This window comes from Salvelinus fontinalis, chromosome 4 (assembly GCF_029448725.1).
Source record: "Salvelinus fontinalis isolate EN_2023a chromosome 4, ASM2944872v1, whole genome shotgun sequence".
Classification (NCBI taxonomy): Eukaryota; Metazoa; Chordata; class Actinopteri; order Salmoniformes; family Salmonidae; genus Salvelinus; species Salvelinus fontinalis.
This window is the reverse complement of record NC_074668.1, coordinates 84,254,695-84,278,762: the sequence shown is the minus strand read 5'-3', so window position 1 is coordinate 84,278,762 and position 24,068 is coordinate 84,254,695. Positions and strand designations below refer to the sequence as shown.

Below are 24,068 nucleotides of genomic sequence, written 5' to 3'. Positions count from 1 at the left end.
GTTAAAATACAGACAGAAAGTGGCATGCACTGTGTCATGACCTGTTGGGCTGATATATTTCCCTGCTGGCAATCTAAAAAGGTCAGAGAGCAGCCATTCATCATGATAGGAGAGTTGGGTTGTTTCTGTAGGAACCTGAGGCCAGGGTGGCAGTATGTCAGCATAATAAAGGGATGGGGACATTAATAGTGGCACACTGCTGGGCCTTGTTCCTCCCACACACTACATTTACACCAGGGAGAATGTGTGGAATGCATAGAGAGTGGTGCAACTCACTGCGCTCCAGTTGCCGGCTCTCCAGAAGGAAGCTGTGGCGATTGGAGTTGAAGCTTGGCTTGGCACTGGGGTTGGCTCTGGTGTCCACCAGAGTGTAGTGGGAGAATGGGTTGGCAGAGTGGGTATGGCTGGCTCAGAGGACTGGGTGGGGGGCACAGCTGGCTCAGGGGACTGGGTGGGGGGCACAGCTGGCTCAGGGGAATGGGTGGGGGGCACGGCTGGCTCAGGGGACTGGGTGGGGGGCACAGCTGGCTCAGGGGAATGGGTGGGGGGCACGGCTGGCTCAGGGGACTGAGTGGGGGGCACGGCTGGCTCAGGGGAATGGGTGGGGGGCACGGCTGGCTCAGACTGGGTGAGGGGCATGGGTTTCGTGCCATCCTGGGGAGTGGTTGTGGTGACATCCACTGGGGGCTGGTATGTGAGGGGAGGGTCCAAGCCCCTGGATCTCAGCATGGGGGGGATGAGGATCTCATTGTAGTCAATCTCTGACCACCCGTATGGGGAGGGGACTGGAGGGCCCGCATTGGCCCCTTTAGATGGAGTTGGCCCAGTCGTGGAGGACTGTGCTGAAATGTCTGTCTCTAACTGGGCTGTGGCTGGCTCTGTCTCTAACATTGACGGAGGTGGAGACTGAGGGTCTCCTTCCAGATGAGTGGAAGAAGGGGAGTCACTTCCAGGTGGAGACTGAGGGTCTCCTTCCAGATAAGTAGGAGGAGAGGAGTCACTTCCAGTTGTTGATGTGCTGTGTTTGATGTTCTCCTGGTTTCCTGAGAGTGAATGGGAAAGAGGTGGGGGAGGAGAGGGTGGAAGATGTGGCTCCTGAGACAGACGACGTGAGGTCACGGTGAAGTCCCTGTCGGTGACCCCGAAATTGACTTCGCTATCAGCATTGGCCTCATTTTCAAAGTCCTGCTGATCAAAGTCTGGTTCACCAGGGAAAACGCCATTGTAATCCTCAGTGGAGTCTGGGGCTGGTGGCGCGTATGGAAGAGAGGTGGTTGCCTCCCATTGGGACAGGGTTGTGGTGAAAAAGCTGTCCTCGTATGTTTCAAACTTAAACACAGGACCTGGGGAAGGTGGATCCAGGGGTGGAACCGGGCTCTCCGTTTCATCTTGGTAGCCAGGGGATTGTAGTCCAATTGCAGTCACTTCTTTCACCTCTTCTACCATTGTTGTGGGTACGGTGCCATCTTCATAGTCATGGCTGACAGGGGTAGTGGTGGTACATTCGATGGTTGTACCAACATTGCCGTCTTGCACATCAAAATGGACATAAATGTCAGTGCTTTCATCATCATTTTCTTCACTCTGGGGCCCATGTGCGTTCTCAGTGGTCCCCATGCTATTGGACACCGTGCTGGCTGTTGAGCTGAGGTAATGAGGCCAACCAAAATTACCGTTTGTTCCTTTCCAGCTTTGTGAAAACCTGGTCCTTAAAACTGGTGCTGAGGGTGTGGTGGAAACAGGTAGAAAATAGTCCTCTGAAAGGAGTACATCCTCCTCCTCTCGCTCTACTTCATTGTGTTTCTCCATCTGTGGTCTTCCATCAACCTCTGCATTGTCCAGGTTAGGGTCTTGTGGTTCCTCAACTTCTCTGATGAAAGGAGTCGTCTTAAAAGTGGTAGAAATAGGTGAGGTAGATGTGGGAGGATCTGTTGTAGTTTCTCTGTAAACATGTTCTTCTGCACTAGAGCTTGGTTTAGGCTCCTGTTGTGGTTCTAGTCCAAGATCATCCACCAAGTCTTTACCGTTGTTCCCCAAGCCAAAGTCATAGGAAATGTCCTCGTGGAATTTGATGAAGTTGTAGTCGTAGTAAAAATCGTCCACCGGTACATTGTTTTTGGCTGAGTTGTCAGTAGTCTTGTCAATGTGATTCGGGTGGGGGATGATGTTATTCAGATTGTTAGGGGCCCTTGGCTGAGCTCTAGTCGTACTGTGTTTGGGCAGGGGGTTGGAGTCAGGGATGGAGTTGATTTCATTGATTTCCTTGCTTGATGAGCCACTGCCAGACCAGTCGTTGCTGCCACCGAAGACGTCGATGATCTGAGGACAGTCCTGGAGGTAGCATGGAGTAAGGGAACTGGGATTCTTTCGGGGGTCACAGTCCACCCCTGTGTTTCTGGAACAGACAACCTTTCGGCTCCGCACACCACCGCCACACGTCAGCGAGCACTATGGGAGAAACAGAGGAGGGTCAGATTAGGACAGACTGGTAACTGATCGATAACACAGCTTTAAATTTACAACCGCTAAACACCAGTTAGAGTGCCATCTTTATAAACAACATGGTACTGTACACACCTAATCTTCAGGACCTGTCCACCTCCTCTACCCTTCAGGACCTGTCCACCTCCTCTACCCTTCAGGACCTGTCCACCTCCTCTACCCTTCAGGACCTGTCCACCTCCTTCCTCTACCCTTCCTGATCTGTCCACCCCTTCAGGACCTGTCCGCCTCCTCTACCCTTCAGGACCTGTCCGCCTCCTCTACCCTTCAGGACCTGTCCGCCTCCTCTACCCTTCAAGACCTGTCCGTCTCCTCTACCCTTCAAGACCTGTCCACCTCCTCTACCTCTCAGGACCTGTCCACCTCCTTCCTCTACCCTTCAGGACCTGTCCACCTCCTTCCTCTACCCTTCAGGACCTGTCCACCTCCTTCCTCTACCCTTCAGGACCTGTCCACCTCCTTCCTCTACCCTTCAGGACCTGTCCACCTCCTTCCTCTACCCTTCAGGACCTGTCCACCTCCTTCCTCTACCCTTCAGGACCTGTCCACCTCCTTCCTCTACCCTTCAGGACCTGTCCACCTCCTTCCTCTACCCTTCAGGACCTGTCCACCTCCTTCCTCTACCCTTCAGGACCTGTCCACCTCCTTCCTCTACCCTTCAGGACCTGTCCACCTCCTTCCTCTACCCTTCAGGACCTGTCCACCTCCTTCCTCTACCCCTCAGGACCTGTCCACCTCCTTCCTCTACCCTTCAGGACCTGTCCACCTCCTTCCTCTACCCTTCAGGACCTGTCCACCTCCTTCCTCTACCCTTCAGGACCTGTCCACCTCCTTCCTCTACCCTTCAGGACCTGTCCACCTCCTTCCTCTACCCTTCAGGACCTGTCCACCTCCTTCCTCTACCCTTCAGGACCTGTCCACCTCCTTCCTCTACCCTTCAGGACCTGTCCACCTCCTTCCTCTACCCTTCAGGACCTGTCCACCTCCTTCCTCTACCCTTCAGGACCTGTCCGCCTCCTCTACCCTTCAGGACCTGTCCGCCTCCTCTACCCTTCAGGACCTGTCCGCCTCCTCTACCCTTCAGGACCTGTCCGCCTCCTCTACCCTTCAGGACCTGTCCACCTCCTTCCTCTACCCTTCAGGACCTGTCCACCTCCTTCCTCTACCCTTCAGGACCTGTCCACCTCCTTCCTCTACCCTTCAGGACCTGTCCACCTCCTTCCTCTACCCTTCAGGACCTGTCCACCTCCTTCCTCTACCCTTCAGGACCTGTCCACCTCCTTCCTCTACCCTTCAGGACCTGTCCACCTCCTTCCTCTACCCTTCAGGACCTGTCCACCTCCTTCCTCTACCCTTCAGGACCTGTCCACCTCCTTCCTCTACCCTTCAGGACCTGTCCACCTCCTTCCTCTACCCTTCAGGACCTGTCCACCTCCTTCCTCTACCCTTCAGGACCTGTCCACCTCCTTCCTCTACCCTTCAGGACCTGTCCACCTCCTTCCTCTACCCTTCAGGACCTGTCCACCTCCTTCCTCTACCCTTCAGGACCTGTCCACCTCCTTCCTCTACCCTTCAGGACCTGTCCACCTCCTTCCTCTACCCTTCAGGACCTGTCCACCTCCTTCCTCTACCCTTCAGGACCTGTCCACCTCCTTCCTCTACCCTTCAGGACCTGTCCACCTCCTTCCTCTACCCTTCAGGACCTGTCCACCTCCTTCCTCTACCCTTCAGGACCTGTCCACCTCCTTCCTCTACCCTTCAGGACCTGTCCACCTCCTTCCTCTACCCTTCAGGACCTGTCCACCTCCTTCCTCTACCCTTCAGGACCTGTCCGCCTCCTCTACCCTTCAGGACCTGTCCGCCTCCTCTACCCTTCAGGACCTGTCCGCCTCCTCTACCCTTCAGGACCTGTCCGCCTCCTCTACCCTTCAGGACCTGTCCGCCTCCTCTACCCTTCAGGACCTGTCCGCCTCCTCTACCCTTCAGGACCTGTCCGCCTCCTCTACCCTTCAGGACCTGTCCGCCTCCTCTACCCTTCAGGACCTGTCCGCCTCCTCTACCCTTCAGGACCTGTCCGTCTCCTCTACCCTTCAAGAGCTGTCCTCCTCCTCTACCCTTCAGGACCTGTCCGTCTCCTCTACCCTTCAGGACCTGTCCGCCTCCTCTACCCTTCAGGACCTGTCCACCTCCTTCCTCTACCCTTCAGGACCTGTCCACCTCCTTCCTCTACACTTCCTGATCTGTCCACCCCTTCAGGACCTGTCCGCCTCCTCTACCCTTCAGGACCTGTCCGCCTCCTCTACCCTTCAGGACCTGTCCGCCTCCTCTACCCTTCAGGACCTGTCCGCCTCCTCTACCCTTCAGGACCTGTCCGCCTCCTCTACCCTTCAGGACCTGTCCGCCTCCTCTACCCTTCAGGACCTGTCCCCCTCCTCTACCCTTCAGGACCTGTCCGCCTCCTCTACCCTTCAGGACCTGTCCGCCTCCTCTACCCTTCAGGACCTGTCCGCCTCCTCTACCCTTCAGGACCTGTCCGCCTCCTCTACCCTTCAGGACCTGTCCGCCTCCTCTACCCTTCAGGACCTGTCCGCCTCCTCTACCCTTCAGGACCTGTCCGTCTCCTCTACCCTTCAAGACCTGTCCTCCTCCTCTACCCTTCAGGACCTGTCCGCCTCCTCTACCCTTCAGGACCTGTCCACCTCCTTCCTCTACCCTTCAGGACCTGTCCACCTCCTTCCTCTACCCTTCAGGACCTGTCCACCTCCTTCCTCTACACTTCCTGATCTGTCCACCCCTTCAGGACCTGTCCGCCTCCTCTACCCTTCAGGACCTGTCCGCCTCCTCTACCCTTCAGGACCTGTCCGCCTCCTCTACCCTTCAGGACCTGTCCGCCTCCTCTACCCTTCAGGACCTGTCCGCCTCCTCTACCCTTCAGGACCTGTCCGCCTCCTCTACCCTTCAGGACCTGTCCGCCTCCTCTACCCTTCAGGACCTGTCCGCCTCCTCTACCCTTCAGGACCTGTCCGCCTCCTCTACCCTTCAGGACCTGTCCGTCTCCTCTACCCTTCAGGACCTGTCCTCCTCCTCTACCCTTCAGGACCTGTCCGTCTCCTCTACCCTTCAGGACCTGTCCGCCTCCTCTACCCTTCAGGACCTGTCCACCTCCTTCCTCTACACTTCCTGATCTGTCCACCCCTTCAGGACCTGTCCGCCTCCTCTACCCTTCAGGACCTGTCCGCCTCCTCTACCCTTCAGGACCTGTCCGCCTCCTCTACCCTTCAGGACCTGTCCGTCTCCTCTACCCTTCAAGACCTGTCCTCCTCCTCTACCCTTCAGGACCTGTCCGTCTCCTCTACCCTTCAGGACCTGTCCGCCTCCTCTACCCTTCAGGACCTGTCCACCTCCTTCCTCTACACTTCCTGATCTGTCCACCCCTTCAGGACCTGTCCGCCTCCTCTACCCTTCAGGACCTGTCCGCCTCCTCTACCCTTCAGGACCTGTCCGCCTCCTCTACCCTTCAGGACCTGTCCGTCTCCTCTACCCTTCAGGACCTGTCCTCCTCCTCTACCCTTCAGGACCTGTCCGTCTCCTCTACCCTTCAGGACCTGTCCGCCTCCTCTACCCTTCAGGACCTGTCCACCTCCTTCCTCTACACTTCCTGATCTGTCCACCCCTTCAGGACCTGTCCGCCTCCTCTACCCTTCAGGACCTGTCCGCCTCCTCTACCCTTCAGGACCTGTCCGCCTCCTCTACCCTTCAGGACCTGTCCGTCTCCTCTACCCTTCAAGACCTGTCCTCCTCCTCTACCCTTCAGGACCTGTCCGTCTCCTCTACCCTTCAGGACCTGTCCGCCTCCTCTACCCTTCAGGACCTGTCCACCTCCTTCCTCTACACTTCCTGATCTGTCCACCCCTTCAGGACCTGTCCGCCTCCTCTACCCTTCAGGACCTGTCCGCCTCCTCTACCCTTCAGGACCTGTCCGCCTCCTCTACCCTTCAAGACCTGTCTGTCTCCTCTACCCTTCAGGACCTGTCCGTCTCCTCTACCCTTCAGGACCTGTCCTCCTCCTCTACCCTTCAGGACCTGTCCGCCTCCTTCCTCTACCCTTCAGGACCTGTCCGCCTCCTTCCTCTACCCTTCAGGACCTGTCCGCCTCCTTCCTCTACCCTTCAGGACCTGTCCGCCTCCTTCCTCTACCCTTCAGGACCTGTCCGCCTCCTTCCTCTACCCTTCAGGACCTGTCCGCCTCCTTCCTCTACCCTTCAGGACCTGTCCGCCTCCTTCCTCTACCCTTCAGGACCTGTCCGCCTCCTTCCTCTACCCTTCAGGACCTGTCCGCCTCCTTCCTCTACCCTTCAGGACCTGTCCGCCTCCTTCCTCTACCCTTCAGGACCTGTCCGCCTCCTTCCTCTACCCTTCAGGACCTGTCCGCCTCCTTCCTCTACCCTTCAGGACCTGTCCGCCTCCTTCCTCTACCCTTCAGGACCTGTCCGCCTCCTTCCGCTACCCTTCAGGACCTGTCCGCCTCCTTCCTCTACCCTTCAGGACCTGTCCGCCTCCTTCCTCTACCCTTCAGGACCTGTCCGCCTCCTTCCTCTACCCTTCAGGACCTGTCCGCCTCCTTCCTCTACCCTTCAGGACCTGTCCGCCTCCTTCCTCTACCCTTCAGGACCTGTCCGCCTCCTTCCTCTACCCTTCAGGACCTGTCCGCCTCCTTCCTCTACCCTTCAGGACCTGTCCGCCTCCTTCCTCTACCCTTCAGGACCTGTCCGCCTCCTTCCTCTACCCTTCAGGACCTGTCCGCCTCCTTCCTCTACCCTTCAGGACCTGTCCGCCTCCTTCCTCTACCCTTCAGGACCTGTCCGCCTCCTTCCTCTACCCTTCAGGACCTGTCCGCCTCCTTCCTCTACCCTTCAGGACCTGTCCGCCTCCTTCCTCTACCCTTCAGGACCTGTCCGCCTCCTTCCTCCACCCTTCAGGACCTGTCCGCCTCCTTCCTCTACCCTTCAGGACCTGTCCGCCTCCTTCCTCTACCCTTCAGGACCTGTCCGCCTCCTTCCTCTACCCTTCAGGACCTGTCCGCCTCCTTCCTCTACCCTTCAGGACCTGTCCGCCTCCTTCCTCTACCCTTCAGGACCTGTCCGCCTCCTCTACCCTTCAGGACCTGTCCGCCTCCTCTACCCTTCAGGACCTGTCCGCCTCCTCTACCCTTCAGGACCTGTCCGCCTCCTCTACCCTTCAGGACCTGTCCGCCTCCTCTACCCTTCAGGACCTGTCCGTCTCCTCTACCCTTCAGGACCTGTCCGTCTCCTCTACCCTTCAGGACCTGTCCGCCTCCTCTACCCTTCAGGACCTGTCCGCCTCCTCTACCCTTCAGGACCTGTCCGCCTCCTCTACCCTTCAGGACCTGTCCGTCTACTCTACCCTTCAGGACCTGTCCGTCTACTCTACCCTTCAGGACCTGTCCGCCTCCTCTACCCTTCAGGACCTGTCCGCCTCCTCTACTCTTCAGGACCTGTCCGCCTCCTCTACCCTTCAGGACCTGTCCGCCTCCTCTACCCTTCAGGACCTGTCCGCCTCCTCTACCCTTAAGGACCTGTCCGCCTCCTCTACCCTTAAGGACCTGTCCACCTCCTTCCTCTACACTTCCTGATCTGTCCACCCCTTCAGGACCTGTCCGCCTCCTCTACCCTTCAGGACCTGTCCGCCTCCTCTACCCTTCAGGACCTGTCCGCCTCCTCTACCCTTCAGGACCTGTCCGCCTCCTCTACCCTTCAGGACCTGTCCGCCTCCTTCCTCTACCCTTCAAGACCTGTCCTCCTCCTCTACCCTTCAGGACCTGTCCGCCTCCTCTACCCTTCAGGACCTGTCCGCCTCCTCTACCCTTCAGGACCTGTCCACCTCCTTCCTCTACACTTCCTGATCTGTCCACCCCTTCAGGACCTGTCCGCCTCCTCTACCCTTCAGGACCTGTCCGCCTCCTCTACCCTTCAGGACCTGTCCGCCTCCTCTACCCTTCAGGACCTGTCCGCCTCCTCTACCCTTCATGGTGCTCATAAGAGTTTTCACTTACAATTAAGTGAGTATACATTTTAATTCGGTTATACACTGTGTGTTAGCTGCTTCCTCAAAATCTTTCCCATGTCTACTCCACTCAAATGTCGTGGAACCAGAGTAAAACTACCCTCTGTTTCAACTTGTACGCCCAGTGCAGAAAATTCAGCATTTTCCACATTAAACAAGACGAGACCAGATGTTCCTTCCTTCCTTAGTCTCTCCCTTCTCTGTGTGAGTCACTGCTGGAGCCATATCACATTCCCCTGAATGGCCTCCTCACCTCTGACCAGTTGCCTGTGGACCAGTCTGCGGGGCAGGGGACATGAGCGTTACAAGGCGCCGCTGACTCAGGCCTGGGCATGTGGTGACATTCAGAGGGCTGCAGGGCTCTGTTCTCCTCCAGACCCACGGCCTGTATGCACAGCACCGTCCTCTTGGCCAAGCCCTTCTCACCGCACGTGGCCGAGCACTTCTGCCACTCGCCCACCCACCATCTGAATGGAATGGTCACAAAGAAAGACAGACAGAAAGTGTAATGTGTGTGTGCTTGGTGTGTGTGTGTGTTTATGCTTAGTGCATGTTTGAGAGGGTGTATTCTTTCTGGTGTGTTTATTATTATATATTTTTTTTACCCCTTTCCCCCCATTTTCGTGGTATCCAATTGGTAGTTACAGTCTTGTCTCATCGCTGCAACTCCCGTAAGGACTCTGGAGAGGCGAAGGTCGAGAGCCGTGCATCTTCCGAAACACAACCAAACCAGGACAACACTGCTTCTTGACACAATGCCCACTTAACCCGGTAGCCAGCCACAGCAATGTGTCGGAGGAAACACCGTACACCTGGCGACCGTGTCAGCGTGCACTGCGCCCGGCCCGCCACAGTAGTCGCCAGTGCACGATGGGATAAGGACATCCCTGCTGGCCAAACCCTCCCCTAACCCGGACGACGCTGGGCCAATTGTGCGCCGCCCCATGGGTCTCCCGGTCGTGTCCGGCTGTGACAGAGCCTGGACTCAAACCCAGAATCTCTAGCAGCACAGCTAGCATTGCGATGCAGTGCCTTAGACCACTGCACCACTCGGGAGGCCTTTCTGGTGTGTTTATGAACACGTGTATGATTTGTGTGTATGTGCGTGCGTGTGCATGTACGTGTGTGTATGTTTACAAAGGTGTGTGTGTGTGTGAGAGAGCATGCAAGCCCTACAGTGGGTCTTGTCCCAGTATAAATCTGGTCCTGGGGGCAAACTCACATTGCCGGGCAAAGCTCCTCATTGCAGCTGGCTCGTTTATCGTCAGGACGGGTCGTCGAGTCACAGTAGCCCTCTTCTACTATCCCAGAGGTCCTCTCCACACAATGAACAATCTGTCGCTGAACACCTGGAATTCCAGAGGGATACACAGGAACAGCTGTTAGAAATGACACACACACACACACACACACACACACACACACCCACCCACCCACCCACACAGATTCTAACACAGAAGAACAGAGACAGACAGACATGTATACTACACATACATACACATCTAAACATTTAAAACACAGACACACACCAAAGCACCCAGACATATCCTCGGACACGCATCAAGAAGCAGGTCTCAGAACAGAAACTCACACAGGCATGAACACAAGTCAAATGTTTCCACAGTTTAAGATGCATTACTGATTAATAGCTTTCAATGCAGATTCCTACAGTAAATGTTGGTCTGTCAACTGAGTGGATGCATTCAATGCATTTGGAAAGTATTCAGACCCCTTGACCCCTTTTCCACATTTTGTTATTCTAAAATGGATGAAATAAAATAAAAAAATCCTCAGAAATCTACATACAAAACCCCATAATGACAAAGCAAAAAAAATGTTTTTAGACATTTTTACAAATGTATTATAAAGAACATAATTTACATAGGTATTCAGACCCTTTGCTATGAGACTAGAAATTTAGCTCAGGTGCATCCTGTTTCCATTGATCATCCTTGAGATGATTCTACAACTTGGAGTCCACCTGTGGTAAATTATATTGTTTGGACATGATTTGGAAAGACACACACCTGTCTATATAAGGTCCCACAGTTGACAGTGCATGTCAGAGCAAAAACCAAGCCATGAGGTTGAAGGAATTGTCCGTAGAGCTCCGAGACAGGATCGTATCGAGTCAGAGATCTGGGGAAGGGTACCAAAAAAAATGTCTGCAGCATTGAAGGTCCCCAAGAACACAGTGGCCTCTATCTTTCTTAAATGGAAGATGTTTGGAAGCACCAAGACTCTTCCTAGAGCTGGCTGCCCGGCCAAACTGAGCAATCGGGGGAGAAGGGACTTGGTCAGCGAAGTGACCAAGAACCTGATGGTCACTGATAGAGCTACAGAGTTCCTCTGTGAGAGAACCTTCCAGAAGTACAACCATCTCTGCAGCACTCCACCAATCGTGCCTTTATGGTAGAGTGGCCAGACGGAAGCCACTCCTCAGTAAAAAACACATGACAGCCCGCTTGGAGTTTGCCAAAAGACACCTAAAGATTCTGACCATGAGAAACAAGATTCATTGGTCTGATGAAACCAAGATTGAACTCATTAGCCTGAATGCCAAGCGCCATGTCTAGAGGAAACCTGGCACCATCCCTATGGTGAAGCATGGTGGTGGCAGCATCATGCTGCGGGGATGTTTTTCAGCGACAGGTAGACTAGTCAGGATCAAGGGAAGATGAATGATGAATCTATGGTACAGAGAGATCGTTGATGAAAACCTGCTCCAGAGCGCTCAGGACCTCAGACTGGGGTGAAGGTTCACCTTCCAACAGGACAACGACTCTAAGCACACAGCCAAGACAATGCAGGAGTGGCTATGGGACAAGTCTCTGAATGTCCTTGAGTCGCCAAGCCAGAGCATGGACTTGAACCCGATCAAACATCTCTGAGAAATAGGAAAATAGCTGTGTAGCAATGCTCCCCATCCAAACTGACAGAGATTGAGAGGATCTGCAGAGAAGAATGGGAGAAACTCCCCAAATACAGGTGTGCCAAGTTTGTAGCATCATACCCAAGAAAAATCAATGCTGTAATCGCTGCCAAAGATGCTTCAACAAAGTACTGAGTAAAGGGTCTGAATACTTATGTAAATGTGATATTTCAGTTATTTATTTATAATACATTATGGGCTGTCAAATTACCACTGCAATTCAATTCTGGAAACATGGAGGATTATTAAAAGACTGAATATAAATGAATGTTAGGCTAATACATTCTACTGCTATTCATTTTAGAATGTGTCGTCCTTAATGATGAATTATAGACATTCCTATACATTTTATACCCAGCGATATTAGGGTAACTTGAGATTTTGCAAAGGGGTTACTGTAAGTCAATGTTTACAGTAGTACAAAGACACAAAGAAATCTTAAATCCATTGGAGGCACACATTTCTAATGATTCTCATAAACTTCTCTCTAGCAAGCTGGGACTTGTCTGAATGCAGAACAGAAACTTTATTGTCCCTCTTCGTCTTCTGCTCGACTCACTGAGACTACATCCCTCATGTCACACCTCATAGCCAGAACAAGCCTCAAATCTAGCGAGCCGCTGTGATGAGAGTTGTGGTTGTGAGACAGCGCTGGACAAGACAAGAAGGGAAACCCCCTGAGGTGGCGAGACCAATTTATCTGTTCCTCTCATCTTTCTCCCCGTCATTAGCCTCTACTCCCCCTCAGGGCTTCCAACCCATCTGAGCAGGGGCCAACCTCTCACCTCCGCTGGTCCTTCCTGCATGGGCCAGTGAGACGGCTTTGTCTGCTAGCTGACTTACACCTTGATTGACAAACCCTGGGAGAGGGAGGGGGTGGCACAGCAAACCCTGGGAGAGGGAGGGGGAGGCACAGCAACCTTTGGGAGAGGGAGGGGGAGGCACGGCAATCCCTGGGAGAGGGAGGGGGAGGCACGGCAACCTCTGGGAGAGGGAGGGGGAGGCATGGCAACCCCTGGGAGAGGGAGGGGAGGCACAGCAACCCCTGGGAGATGGAGGGGGAGGCACAGCAACCTCTGGGAGAGAGGGAGGGGGAGGCACAGCAAACCCTGGGAGAGGGAGGGTTTCCGCTGGTTAAAGAATACCATTCGGTCTGTCGAACCAGTAGAAAGGGATGGAGGGAGTGGAGAGGAGGACAGGTAAGGGGGGGAGTAGGGGGGAAATGACATCATATAAGAGACTGGGAAAAGGGAAGCCAGATGGTGGGAAGGATCAGTGGGTTCTGCTATCAGAGACGTAGATTAGAGGGATGTTCAGGAGCATGTCTGATGTATTAGGTGAACCACGGGTCTCCCACAGAATGGATTCTGCAGAATGAAGCTCACATCATTTTGCTCGTAGCAGTATCTTGATAAAAGAGGTGTATATCTACACTCCTACGCGGCTTGAATAGAACGGGATAGAACCCCTGGGCTTTCCTGGGAAAGTCAGAACAATAACCTTAAGGGTGGGAACCAGTCATTTTATACCCAGAACTCACCAGGTGTAATGCACTTAAACTTGTGAATACTGCATAGGATATCGTAAACGGACCCCTGCTATGATAGGAAATGAAACATTCAGTGACAGCTATATCAAACTACCATGTTCTGATATGATAAACACAGAGCAATGCCAATCTCTATCTGAGATTTACTCCACTATAATTGGGGAAAGAGGAACTACTTATCCAGACAGTCTTAACGAGGTTACATTGTGTCAGAGACAGAACATGTCATCTACACTGAGTATACAAAACATTAAGAACACCTGCTCTTTCCATGACATACACTGACCAGGTGAATCCAGGTGAAAGCTATGATCCCTCATTGAGGTCAGTTGTTAAATCCACTTCAAATCAGTGTAGATGAAGGGGAAGAGATGGATTAAAGAATGATTTTTAAGCCTTGAGACATGGATTGTGTATATGTGCCATTCAGAGAGGGAATGGGCAAGACAAAATATTTAAGTGCCTTTGAACGGGGTATGGTAGTAGGTACCAGGCGCACCGGTTTGTGTCAAGAACTGCAAAGCTGCTGGGTTTTTCACACTAAACAGTTTCCAGTGTGTATCAAGAATGGTCCACCACCCAAAAAACATCTCGCCAACTTGACAATTGTGGGAAGCATTGGCGTCAACATGGGCCAGAATCCCTGTGGAACGCCTTGTAGAGTCCATACCTTGTCGAATTGAGGCTGTTCTTTGGGCAAAAGTAGGTGCAACTCAATATTAGGAAGGTGTTCCTAATGCTTGGTATACTCAGTTCATATTTAATCTGAAATCTGTGTGAACACAAGTCACTTGGCAAAGCTAGGACATCAAGTCGACGAGGTGCAAAGACAGTCTTCCAAGGCAAGGCAATGATCTCTTCAAAGGCCATTTGGCATAAAAGTAATCTCTGCTCTCCACATCAGTTTATATGGGATAATGCAATCACAAGCCAGGAGAGTCAGAGAGTACTGTGTACAAGCAGACTTCAGTCCAACTCCAGTAGGAGGCATGTCATCAGCCGCCTACATAGAAATACCAAGAATTCACCACGGCTCAGTATTCCAAAGAAGAAAGCCATTAAGCCATCATGGTTATAACAGAGGACAAAGATGCATCAGGATAATGACATCACAGTTCGGTGCGATTCTTTCGAAAAAATAATTGACTTAGTCAAAGAAACACTTTAATAGAGGCATTCAGCAACAGTTGTTGTAATTGCTTTTTTTTGTCCTTGTTATAATGAAAACAGCATGGAATTCGGGGTCGTTATTAGTTGAATTAAATCGATTTGTTTGTTTTGTGACGTTACTTTTTATAATCTAAATTCCTATATAAAAGGGCATAGAGGGGCTGGATGATAAAGTAAAGAAATAGGTTAGTCTGTAGTGAAATGGAAGGAAACAACTTAACATTCTTCAGGCAAGAAGAATGATGCCAGCACGCACACATTAAATACCCTGCATGTGAAATTCAAATCCAGCCTCCAATCTCCAGAAGGCTCCATTTAAAAAAAAAAAAAAAACACTTATAGTTAAATTGCAATACTCCTATGAGTACCCGCTAAAGAGACAGGCTCTTAGTCACTTCGAGATTGTTCATAGAATTTGAAGACTGTATAGAGAAGCAAGACCATCTGTGCTCAAATTCCAACCTCAAATGACCTAAAACTGAATTAAATCGCAGAAGCGTCTCATTTAATACGGGAGGCCTCTTGTGAATAAAAAGATGGTGCCTGAGCAGATGTCAACACATCGGAATTTGGTGCAGCTTGTTACCAGGGTAGACCTCATCCTGCATTAATCTATACTGCTAAATGGTCTCTCCAAACCCATGATTTACAGTGGGATGTTAATTGTCCACATGTTACCATCCATGGCAGAAGATTCATTGTAGACAATTGGTCATCATCATTATACTATAGGAAAAATAAATCACAAACGAAAATTCTAATAAGTTTTCAGAGGATGCTTTTCCGCTAACGTGCCCATTCAAATCAAATGTTATTTGTCACACGCGCCGAATACAACAGATGTAGACCTTACAGTGAAATACTTACTTACAAGTGTAACGGATGTGAAATGGCTAGCTAGTTAGCGGGTACGCGCTAGTAGCATTTCAATCAGTTACGTCACTTGCTCTGAGACTTTAAGTAGGGTTGCCCCTTGCTCTGCAAGGGCCGCGGCTTTTGTGGAGCGATGGGTAACGCTACTTCGTGGGTGACTGTTGTTGATGTGTGCAGAGGGTCCCTGGTTCGCGCCCGAGGTCGGGGCGAGGGGACGACGTAAAGTGAAACTGTTACACAAGCCCTTAACTCAGTTTTAAGGAATAAAAAAAAAAGTTAATAATTAAAGAGCAGCAGTAAAATAACAATAGAGAGAGGTAATTTAAGTAATATGTACATGTAGGTAGAGTTATTAAAGTGACTATGCATAGATAATAATCTGGGAAGCCATTTGATTAGATATTCAGGAGTCTTATGGCTTGGGGGTAGAATCTGTTTAGAAGCCTCTTGGACCTAAACTTGGTGCTCCGTTACCACTTGCCGTGTGGTAGCAGAGAGAACCGTCTATGACTAGAAAGGCTGGAGTCTTTGACAATTTTTAGGGCCTTCCTCTGACACTGCTTGGTATAGAGGTCCTGGATGGCAGGAAGCTTAGCCCCAGTGATGTACTGGGATGTACACACTACCCTCTGTAGTGCCATGCTGTCGGAGGCCGAGCAGTTGCCATACCAGGCAGTGATGCAACCCGTCAGGATGCTCTCGATGGTGCAGCTGTAGACATTTTTGAGGATCTGGGGACCCAGATCCCCCTCCTGAGGGGGATTAGGCTTTGTCGTGCCCTCTTCACGACTGTCTTGGTGTGCTTGGACCATGTTAGATTGTTGGTGATGTGGATGCCAAGGAACTCAAAGCTCTCAACCTGTTCCACTACAGCCCTGCTGATGAGAGTGGTGGAATGCTCGGTCCTCCTTTTCCTGTCGTCCAAAAATCATATCCTTTTTCTTGATCATGTTGAGGGAGAGGTTATTGTACTGGCACCACACTGCCAGGTCTCTGACCTCATCCCTATAGGTTGTCTCGTCATTGTCGGTGATCAGGCCTACCACTATTGTGTCATCGGCAAACTTAATGATGGTGTTGGAGTCGTGTCTGGCCGTGCAGTCATCAGATATCCTTAGGTTTTGACCTTAAACTCATTTAATAAACGAGTGAACAGAACAAAAAGTGTCGTTCCATGAAGTCTAATTTGTAATTATCTTTGGGAATTCAGCCACATCATGCCATTCTTCAATCATAGTAATGAATGACACATGCACTCGGAGGCATACAGATGCCACAACTGGCATGAGTTATTCGAATTTAACACTTTCAAAATCCCAAGTTGTCATCTCATCTCCAAATTCTAAAACTGGACTGCACGCCTGGTAGGCAGTGGATCGCAATGCTGTGGTCAATACCAAATAAGTAATTAGCTGCTCCTCTAGACCAATCAAAAAGTTGGGAACCAGTGAGGCAAGACTGAGGTAATTTAGGATCTCTTTTTGGCCCCTTTTTAAACCTGGGATCAAACTCTGAAGGAGTTTAAACACAGCATATACAGGAGAGAGCCTACAGTACATTACATAAGTCACAACTAATGATAATGAATCATTTGTATTTCCTCCAGGGTAGGATTATGAAGATTTATACTTGGAGTATTGGCAAAAGTCCCATATAAACACTGGGCCTATTGGGACTGCCCTAGACACGCTGGGCAGAAACTCATTTTCTATGAGAAAGATGAGATGAATACTAGCAGCACGTTGTTCACTTCTCCCCAAGCTAAGGGGGATCCTCAGCAATGAACACTGAGAACATCTAAACAGTGGGGCGCTTCAGTAGTTTTGTTTTCACACTGACTTACATGCATCTGTGAAGACATTCGGAAGTTCAATAGCCTGACTACAAGATGCTGCTCTCTCTAAGCCCTAATGCAGAGTACCCAAGGACCTTAAGCAACCTCTTCCTCAGTCCACGTGGGGTAAGTCAGGCTGAAAGTGAACAACATTAGCATTCTGTGTGATCATCACTTATCAGGGAAGATCCTGGTTGAGTAAATACCAAGCAGAGCAGACACAGAGGAGTATTTCTGTCTGTAATAATGCCCTTTTGTGGGAAAAACTAATTCTGATTGGCTGGGCCTTGCTCCCCAGTGGGTGGGCCTGGCTCCCATGTGGGTGGGCCTATGTCTCCCAGGTGCACCCATGGCTGCACCCCTGCCCAGTCATGTGAAATCCATAGATTAGGGCCTAATTCATTTATTTCAATTGACTGATTTCCATATATTCCGTGAGAGGGTAAAATCGTTGAAATTGTTGCATGTTTGGTTTATATTTTTGTTCAGTATAGAGTAGGTCAGGTCTGATTCAGTGTGACAAGACAGCTCTCTCTCAAGAGTCTTGGTATCTACTCAACAAATAATTGCAGCGAATTGAAAAGGAAAGAATAAACAGTGCATCTGTATTGACAATGCCAGATTGGAAATATAGCCACACAGTTAATTAAATGAAATATAAAATATAAGCTTTTTTGTGAACTAACCCCCACCCAAATACCCCCCCCCCCCCCCTTAACTAACACCCCCCCCCCACCCCCCCTAGTAGCTCTGACTTTGCTGATTACCACTTTCAGGAAAACATTTACTCACTATGACTGTGATATGTGGTTGTCCCACATAGCTATTTTAAGATGAATACAACTGTAAGACGCTCTGGATAAGAACGTCTGATAAATGACTTAAATGTCAAAATAAACATATTCATCAGCTGGCAAACAATGCATTATGGATGAAAACGCCCAAGAAACAAATAACAAAATAAACCATATTCACAAGAAGCCGTCAGGGAGTAATATTTTGGGGCACCTGCTGTCTTTAAAAATGCCCTTTAAACAGTTACGCAATGCTCTCATTATTGCATTATCTCTCCCGTCACTGGCTAGGGCAAATGTGCCCTATATCCTGAGGTAGATAGTAAATGCTACGAACACATAACAGATAGGACAGTTGACACCGGAAAATCTGTGAAACATTTGCATAATGCAGGCACACAAGAGTGTGGTCAGATAACCCCTTTGACCTCTGGTTGCGTTGCAGACAAAAGACTAATTGAGACTTCTCTACTCGGGGACATAGATACTCTAAATAACTCAAAGGACACACACCCAGTCTTGGCTAACAGACTGCTCTGAATACCTATCAAAGGACACATACCCAGCCTTAGCTGACAGACAACTTCAGTATGACAAGAGGCTGGACATCAAACATAACCTTAGTAGAATCATATCCGTTTAGTGGTCTGCCATTGACTGTAAAAGATCACAAAACATTGTATGTAGCCTTCCATGTCCCTTATATAATGCAGCATAGTATTATACTGTAACACTGGAAACACTGAAAAGACATTGATTGTTAACTGTAAGTGGATGGGACAGGCCCACTGGAACTCATTAATATGCCAACTGCGAGAGCTTCCAGGAAGAGACTGAATATATACAGAGGCTCAAGCCAAGTACAGATGTTGGATATACACTACCATTCAAAATTTGGGGTCACTGAGAAATGTCATTGTTTTAGAAAGAAAAGCTAATTTTTTGTCCATTAAAATAACATAAAATTGATCAGAAATACAGTGTTGACATTGTTAATGTTGTAAATGACTATTGTAGCTAATTTTTATGGAATATCTACATACAGAGGCCCATTATCAGCAACCATCACTCCTGGTGTTCCAATGGCACGCTGTGTTAGCTAATCCAAGTTAATAATTTAAAAAGGCTAATTGATCACCCTTTTTGCAATTATGTTAGCACAGCTGAAAACTGTTGCCCTGATTAATAATGCAATAAAACTGGCATTCTTTAGACTAGTTGAGTATCTGGAGCAGCAGCATTTGTGGGTTCGATTACAGGCACAAAATGGCCAGAAACAAAGACCTTTCTTCTGAAACTCGTCAGTCTATTCTTGTTCTGAGAAATTAAGGCTATTCCTGGCTCTAACCAGAATAGAAAGAGTACATTAGTGTCTAGTTTGAGAAACAGACGCCTCACAAGTCCTGAACTGGCAGCTTCATTAAATAGTATCAGCAAAACACCAGTCTCAACGTCAACAGTGTAGAAGCGACTCCGGGATGCAAGCCTTCTAGGCAGAGTTGCAAAGAAAAAGCCACTGGCCAATAAAAAGAAAATATTAAGATGGGCAAAAGAATACAGTCACTGGACAGAGGAACTCTGTCTAGAAGGCCAGCATCCCGAAGTCGCCTTTTCACTGTTGACGTTGAGACTGGTGTTTTGCGTGTACTATTTAATGAAGCAGCCTTGTTAAAAGTACATTTTTGGAATTTCTTTCCTCGTTAATGCATTTGAGCCAATCAGTTGTGTTGTGACAAGGTAGGGGTGGTATACAGAATATAACCCTATTTGGTCAAATACAAAGTCCATCTCAAATAAGCAAAGTGAAACGACAGTCCATCATTCCTTTAAGACATGAAAGTCAGTCAATCCGAGAACATTTTAAGAACTTTGAAAGTTTCTTCAAGTGCAGTCGCAAATCAAGCACTATGATGAAAATGGCTCTCATGAGGACCGCCACAGGAAAGGAAGACCCAGAGTTACATCTGGTGCAGAGGATAACATCATTAGTTACCAGCCTCAGAAATTGCAGCCCAAATAAATGCTTCACAGAGTGCAACATCAACTGTTCAGAGGAGACTGTGTGAATCAGGCCTTCATGGTCGAATTGCTGCAAAGAAACCACAACTAAAGGACACCAATAAGAAGAAGAAACTTGCTTGGGCCAAGAAACACGAGCAATGGACATTAGACAGGTGGAAATCGTTCCATTGGTCTGATAAGTCCAAATGTGAGATTTTTGGATCTAACCACCGTGTCTTTGTGAGACTCAGAGTAGGTGAAAAGATGATCTCCGCATGTGTGGCTTTCACCGTGAAGCATGGAGGCGGAGGTGTGATGGTGCTTTGCTGGTCTGTGATTTATTTAGAATTCAAGGCACACTTAACCAGCATGGCTACCACAGCATTCTGCAAAGATATGCCATCCCATCTGGTTTGCCCTTAGTGGAACTATCATTTGTTTTTTAACAGGGCAATTACCCAACACACCTCCAGGCTGTGTAAAGGCTATTTGACCAAGACGGAGAGTGATGGAGTGCTGCATCAGATGACCTGGCCTCCACAATCACCCGACCTCAACCCAATTGAGAATGTTTGGGATGAGTTGGACCGTAGAGTGAAGGAAAATGTGGGAACTCCTTCAAGACTGTTGGAAAAACATTCCAGTCGAAGGTGGTTGAGAGAATGCAAAGAATCTAAAATATATTTGGATTTGTTTAACATTTTCTGGGTTACTATATGATTCATGTGTTATTTCATAGTTTTATGTCTTCACTATTATTGTACAATGTAGAAAATAGTAAAAATAAAGAAAAACCCTTGAGTGAGTAGGTGTGTCCTAACTTTTGACTGGTACTGTGTGTATATATACACACACACACACACACACACACACACACACACACACACACACACACACACACACACACACACACACACACACACACACACACACACACACACACACACACACACACCTCTTGATTTTTTCCCACATTTTGCTACGTTAGTCTTATTCTAAAATGGATTAAACTGTTTCCCCCCCACAATCTACATACAATACCCCATAATGACAAAGCAAAAACTGTTTCTTACACATTTTTGCTAACTTCTAAACAGAAATATCACATTGCATAAGTATTCAGACTCTTTACTCAGTACTTTGTTGAAGCACCTTTGGCAGCGATTACAGCATTGAGTCGTCTTGGGTATGACACAAAGCTTGGCACACCTGTAGTTTCTCCCATTCTTTTCTGCAGATCCTCTCAAGCTTTGTCTGGATGGGGAGCATCGCTGCACAGCTATTTTCAGGTCTCTTCAGAGATGTTTGATCGGGTTCAAGTCCGGGCTCTGGCTGGGCCACTCAGAGACTTGTCCCAAAGCCACTTCTGCATTGTCTTGGCTGTGTGCTTAGGGTCATTGTCCTGTCGGAAGGTGAGCCTTCAACCCCAGTCTAAGGTCCTGAGTGCTCTGGAGCAGGTTTTCATCAAGGATCTCTCTGTACTTTGCTCCGTTCATCTTTCCCTCGACCCTGACTAGTCTCCCAGTCCCTGCCGCTGAAAAACATCCCCACAGCATGATGCTGCCACCACCATGCTTCACCGTAGGGATGGTGCCAGGTTTCCTCCAGATGTGACGCTTGGTATTCAGGCCAAAGAGTTCAATCTTGGTTTTGTCAGGCCAGATAATCCTGTTTCTCGTGGTCTGAGAGTCCTTTAGGTGCCTTCTAGCAAACTCCAAGTGGTCTGTCATGTGCATTTTACTGAGGAGTGGCTTCCGTCTGGCCACTCTACCATAAAGGCCTGATTGATGGAGTGCTGCAGAGATGGTTGTCCTTCTGGAAGATTCTCCCATCTCCACAGAGGAACTCTGGAGCTCTGTCAGAGTGACCATCGGGTTGTTCGTCACCTCCCTGACCAAGGCCCTTCTCCCCCGATTGCTCAGTTTGGCCAACCGGCCAGCTCTAGGAAGAGTCTTGGTGGTTCCAAATTTAAGAATGATGGAGGCCACTGTGTTCTTGTGGACCTTCAATGCTGCAGAAATGTTTTGGTACCCTTCCCCAGATCTGTGCCTCCAGACAATCCTGACTCGGAGCTCTACGGATAAATCCTTCAACCTCATGGCTTGGTTTCTGCTCTGACATGTATTGACAACTGTGGGACCTTATATAGACAGGTGTGTGCCTTTCCAAATCATGTCCAATCAATTGCATTTACCACAGGTGGACTCCTATCAAGTTGTAGAAACATCTCAAGGATGATCAATGGAAACAGGATGCACCAGAGCTCAATTTCAAGTCTCAAAGCAAAGGGTCTGAATACTTATGTAAATAAGGTATTTCCGTTTTTTATTTCATTTGCTTTTCACATTGGAATTATGGGGTATTGTGTGTAGTTTGATGAGAGGAAAAAAATATTTAATCAATTTTAGAACAAAACGTGGAAAAAGTCAAGGGGCCTGAATACTTTCTGAATGCACTACACACACACACACACAACATTGAATGGTTCCAGATGGCGGCTTGCTTACCCTATGCCAAACCTTTAAATGTATAATCTTAACCTCACCCACAACCCTTAACCTTCTCCAAATGTATCATTTTAGAACAAATTCTTATTTTCAATGACGGCCTAGGAACAGTGGGTCAACTGCCTTGTTCAGGGGCAGAACGACAGATTTTTACCTTGTCAGCTCGGGGATTCGATCTTGCAACCTTCCGGTTACTAGTCCAATGCTCTAAACACAAGGCTACCTGCCGCCCCGCCCCTATGTCTAACTTAAAAGATGCACTATGCAGAAATCGCTCTGCCCTTTCCTAGTTGCTAAAATTCTAATAGTTCGCCTAATTTCAGTTTATGTGACAAAACAAGTAAGTATAGTGTAGAGAATTATTGTACCATCTAAGCCGTTGTGAAATATATTTTACATAACCAAAAATATTGTATTTTCAGCTGTTCGAAGCTGATGTACAAAACCGAAAGTAAAAGACGCAAAAAAGAAACAAAACGAGAAGCATAGAAATAGCACATAAAGAACAGTCCTACAGCTTCTCAGACTTGCCTCCAATAAGAATGACAGATCTATAACTCCTATTTCTATGTCAATTTTATCCGGTCGCCCAAAAAGTTACGTATTGCAGCGTTAACCTTTGGATCTGCCGGCTGAATATCCACTTCCTAAATCATAGCCTTCCCTGCCATTCAGAATAGTGATAGAATAGTCAATATTCAGTGACATAATTAAATAACCAGTTCGGCCAGAACAGTATTTATGCTGCAGTCAAAAGCTGTGGATGTTTGTGGAGTATGTGTCAGGTTCCTGACCGGTTTTCTGTTATTTTGTATGTGTTTGACGGTCAGGGCGTGAGTTTGGGTGGGTAGTCTATGTTGTGTGTTTCTATGTTTGTATAAGGGTGACCTGATATGGGTCTCAATTAGAGGCAGGTGGTTTTCATTTCCTCTGATTGAGAGTCATATTAAGGTAGGTGTTTTCACACTGTTTGTTTGTGGGTGATTGTCTCCTGTGTCAGTGTTTGTCGCGCCACACGGGACTGTCTCGGTTTATGTAGTCTGTTCCTGTTCGTGAGTTCTTCGTGTATTTATGTAAGTTCCATGTCCAGGTATGTCTACTCCGTTTTGTTATTTTGTTAATTATTCAAGTGTATTTCGTTTTCGTGTTTTTTCGTCTTGTTCATTAAAATCGTGTCATTTCACAACGCTGCGTTTTGGTCGAATCCCTGCTCCTCCTCTTCGGATGAGGAGGAGGAAAGCCGTTACAGTCTGGTCATCGCTCTCCTGGCGATTAAGCTGCGACTCTCCCGATTGCAATGCCCTCCTAACTTTTGAACACCGCTGTCAGGATACCGCTGTCAGATAGGTGGCAGAAAGAAAGGGAACATTTGGGAACTTCTCCCAAAACCTATTTCAGTGAGTCAGCCAGCCATGATGCAGACAGATGGCCTTAGTCCTAGAGGCACTCTTGGGTAACCGAAGAAGTATCAGCCCACAACATTGCCTTTTGCTTTAGTTCCCCTTGAGTGCTCTGTCGTTTGGCTAAAGCCATTTGGGACTTTGTTGCAAACCATTTACCCTTCATTCTAATTAACTCAATACGTATCCAATCTGAAAGTCAGACTGCGTTTCTACATGTCACGCCAAAAGTATCCCTTTACCCGGTTTGAAAATGGCAGATTTGGACACCGAAATTAGAACTCAGTGGCTGTACAGTAACATGCTATACATGACGTCAGAGCTCAGGCTCTCCGCTTCACAGCTCTGTTTCTTTGTTTGTCGTTGTTGTCTGAGTAAGGGAAATGCTCTAAATTAAGATGACTCGATGTATTTTGAAAGTT

General features: G+C 48.9%; 1 protein-coding gene across 1 annotated transcript in view; it reads right to left on the bottom strand.

Annotated features, from left to right (window-relative positions):
- The window catches only part of LOC129854540 (A disintegrin and metalloproteinase with thrombospondin motifs 7), a 173,900-nt gene that overhangs the window by 49,360 nt on the left and 100,472 nt on the right, over positions 1–24,068 (bottom strand). The window contains exons 17-19 of the mRNA XM_055921721.1: positions 9,809–9,935; positions 8,840–9,053; positions 277–2,448 (exon numbers count right to left, since the gene is read on the bottom strand). Of these exons, the coding sequence (XP_055777696.1) occupies positions 277–2,448; positions 8,840–9,053; positions 9,809–9,935 (2,513 nt within the window). The remainder of the gene's footprint in view (positions 1–276; positions 2,449–8,839; positions 9,054–9,808; positions 9,936–24,068) is intronic.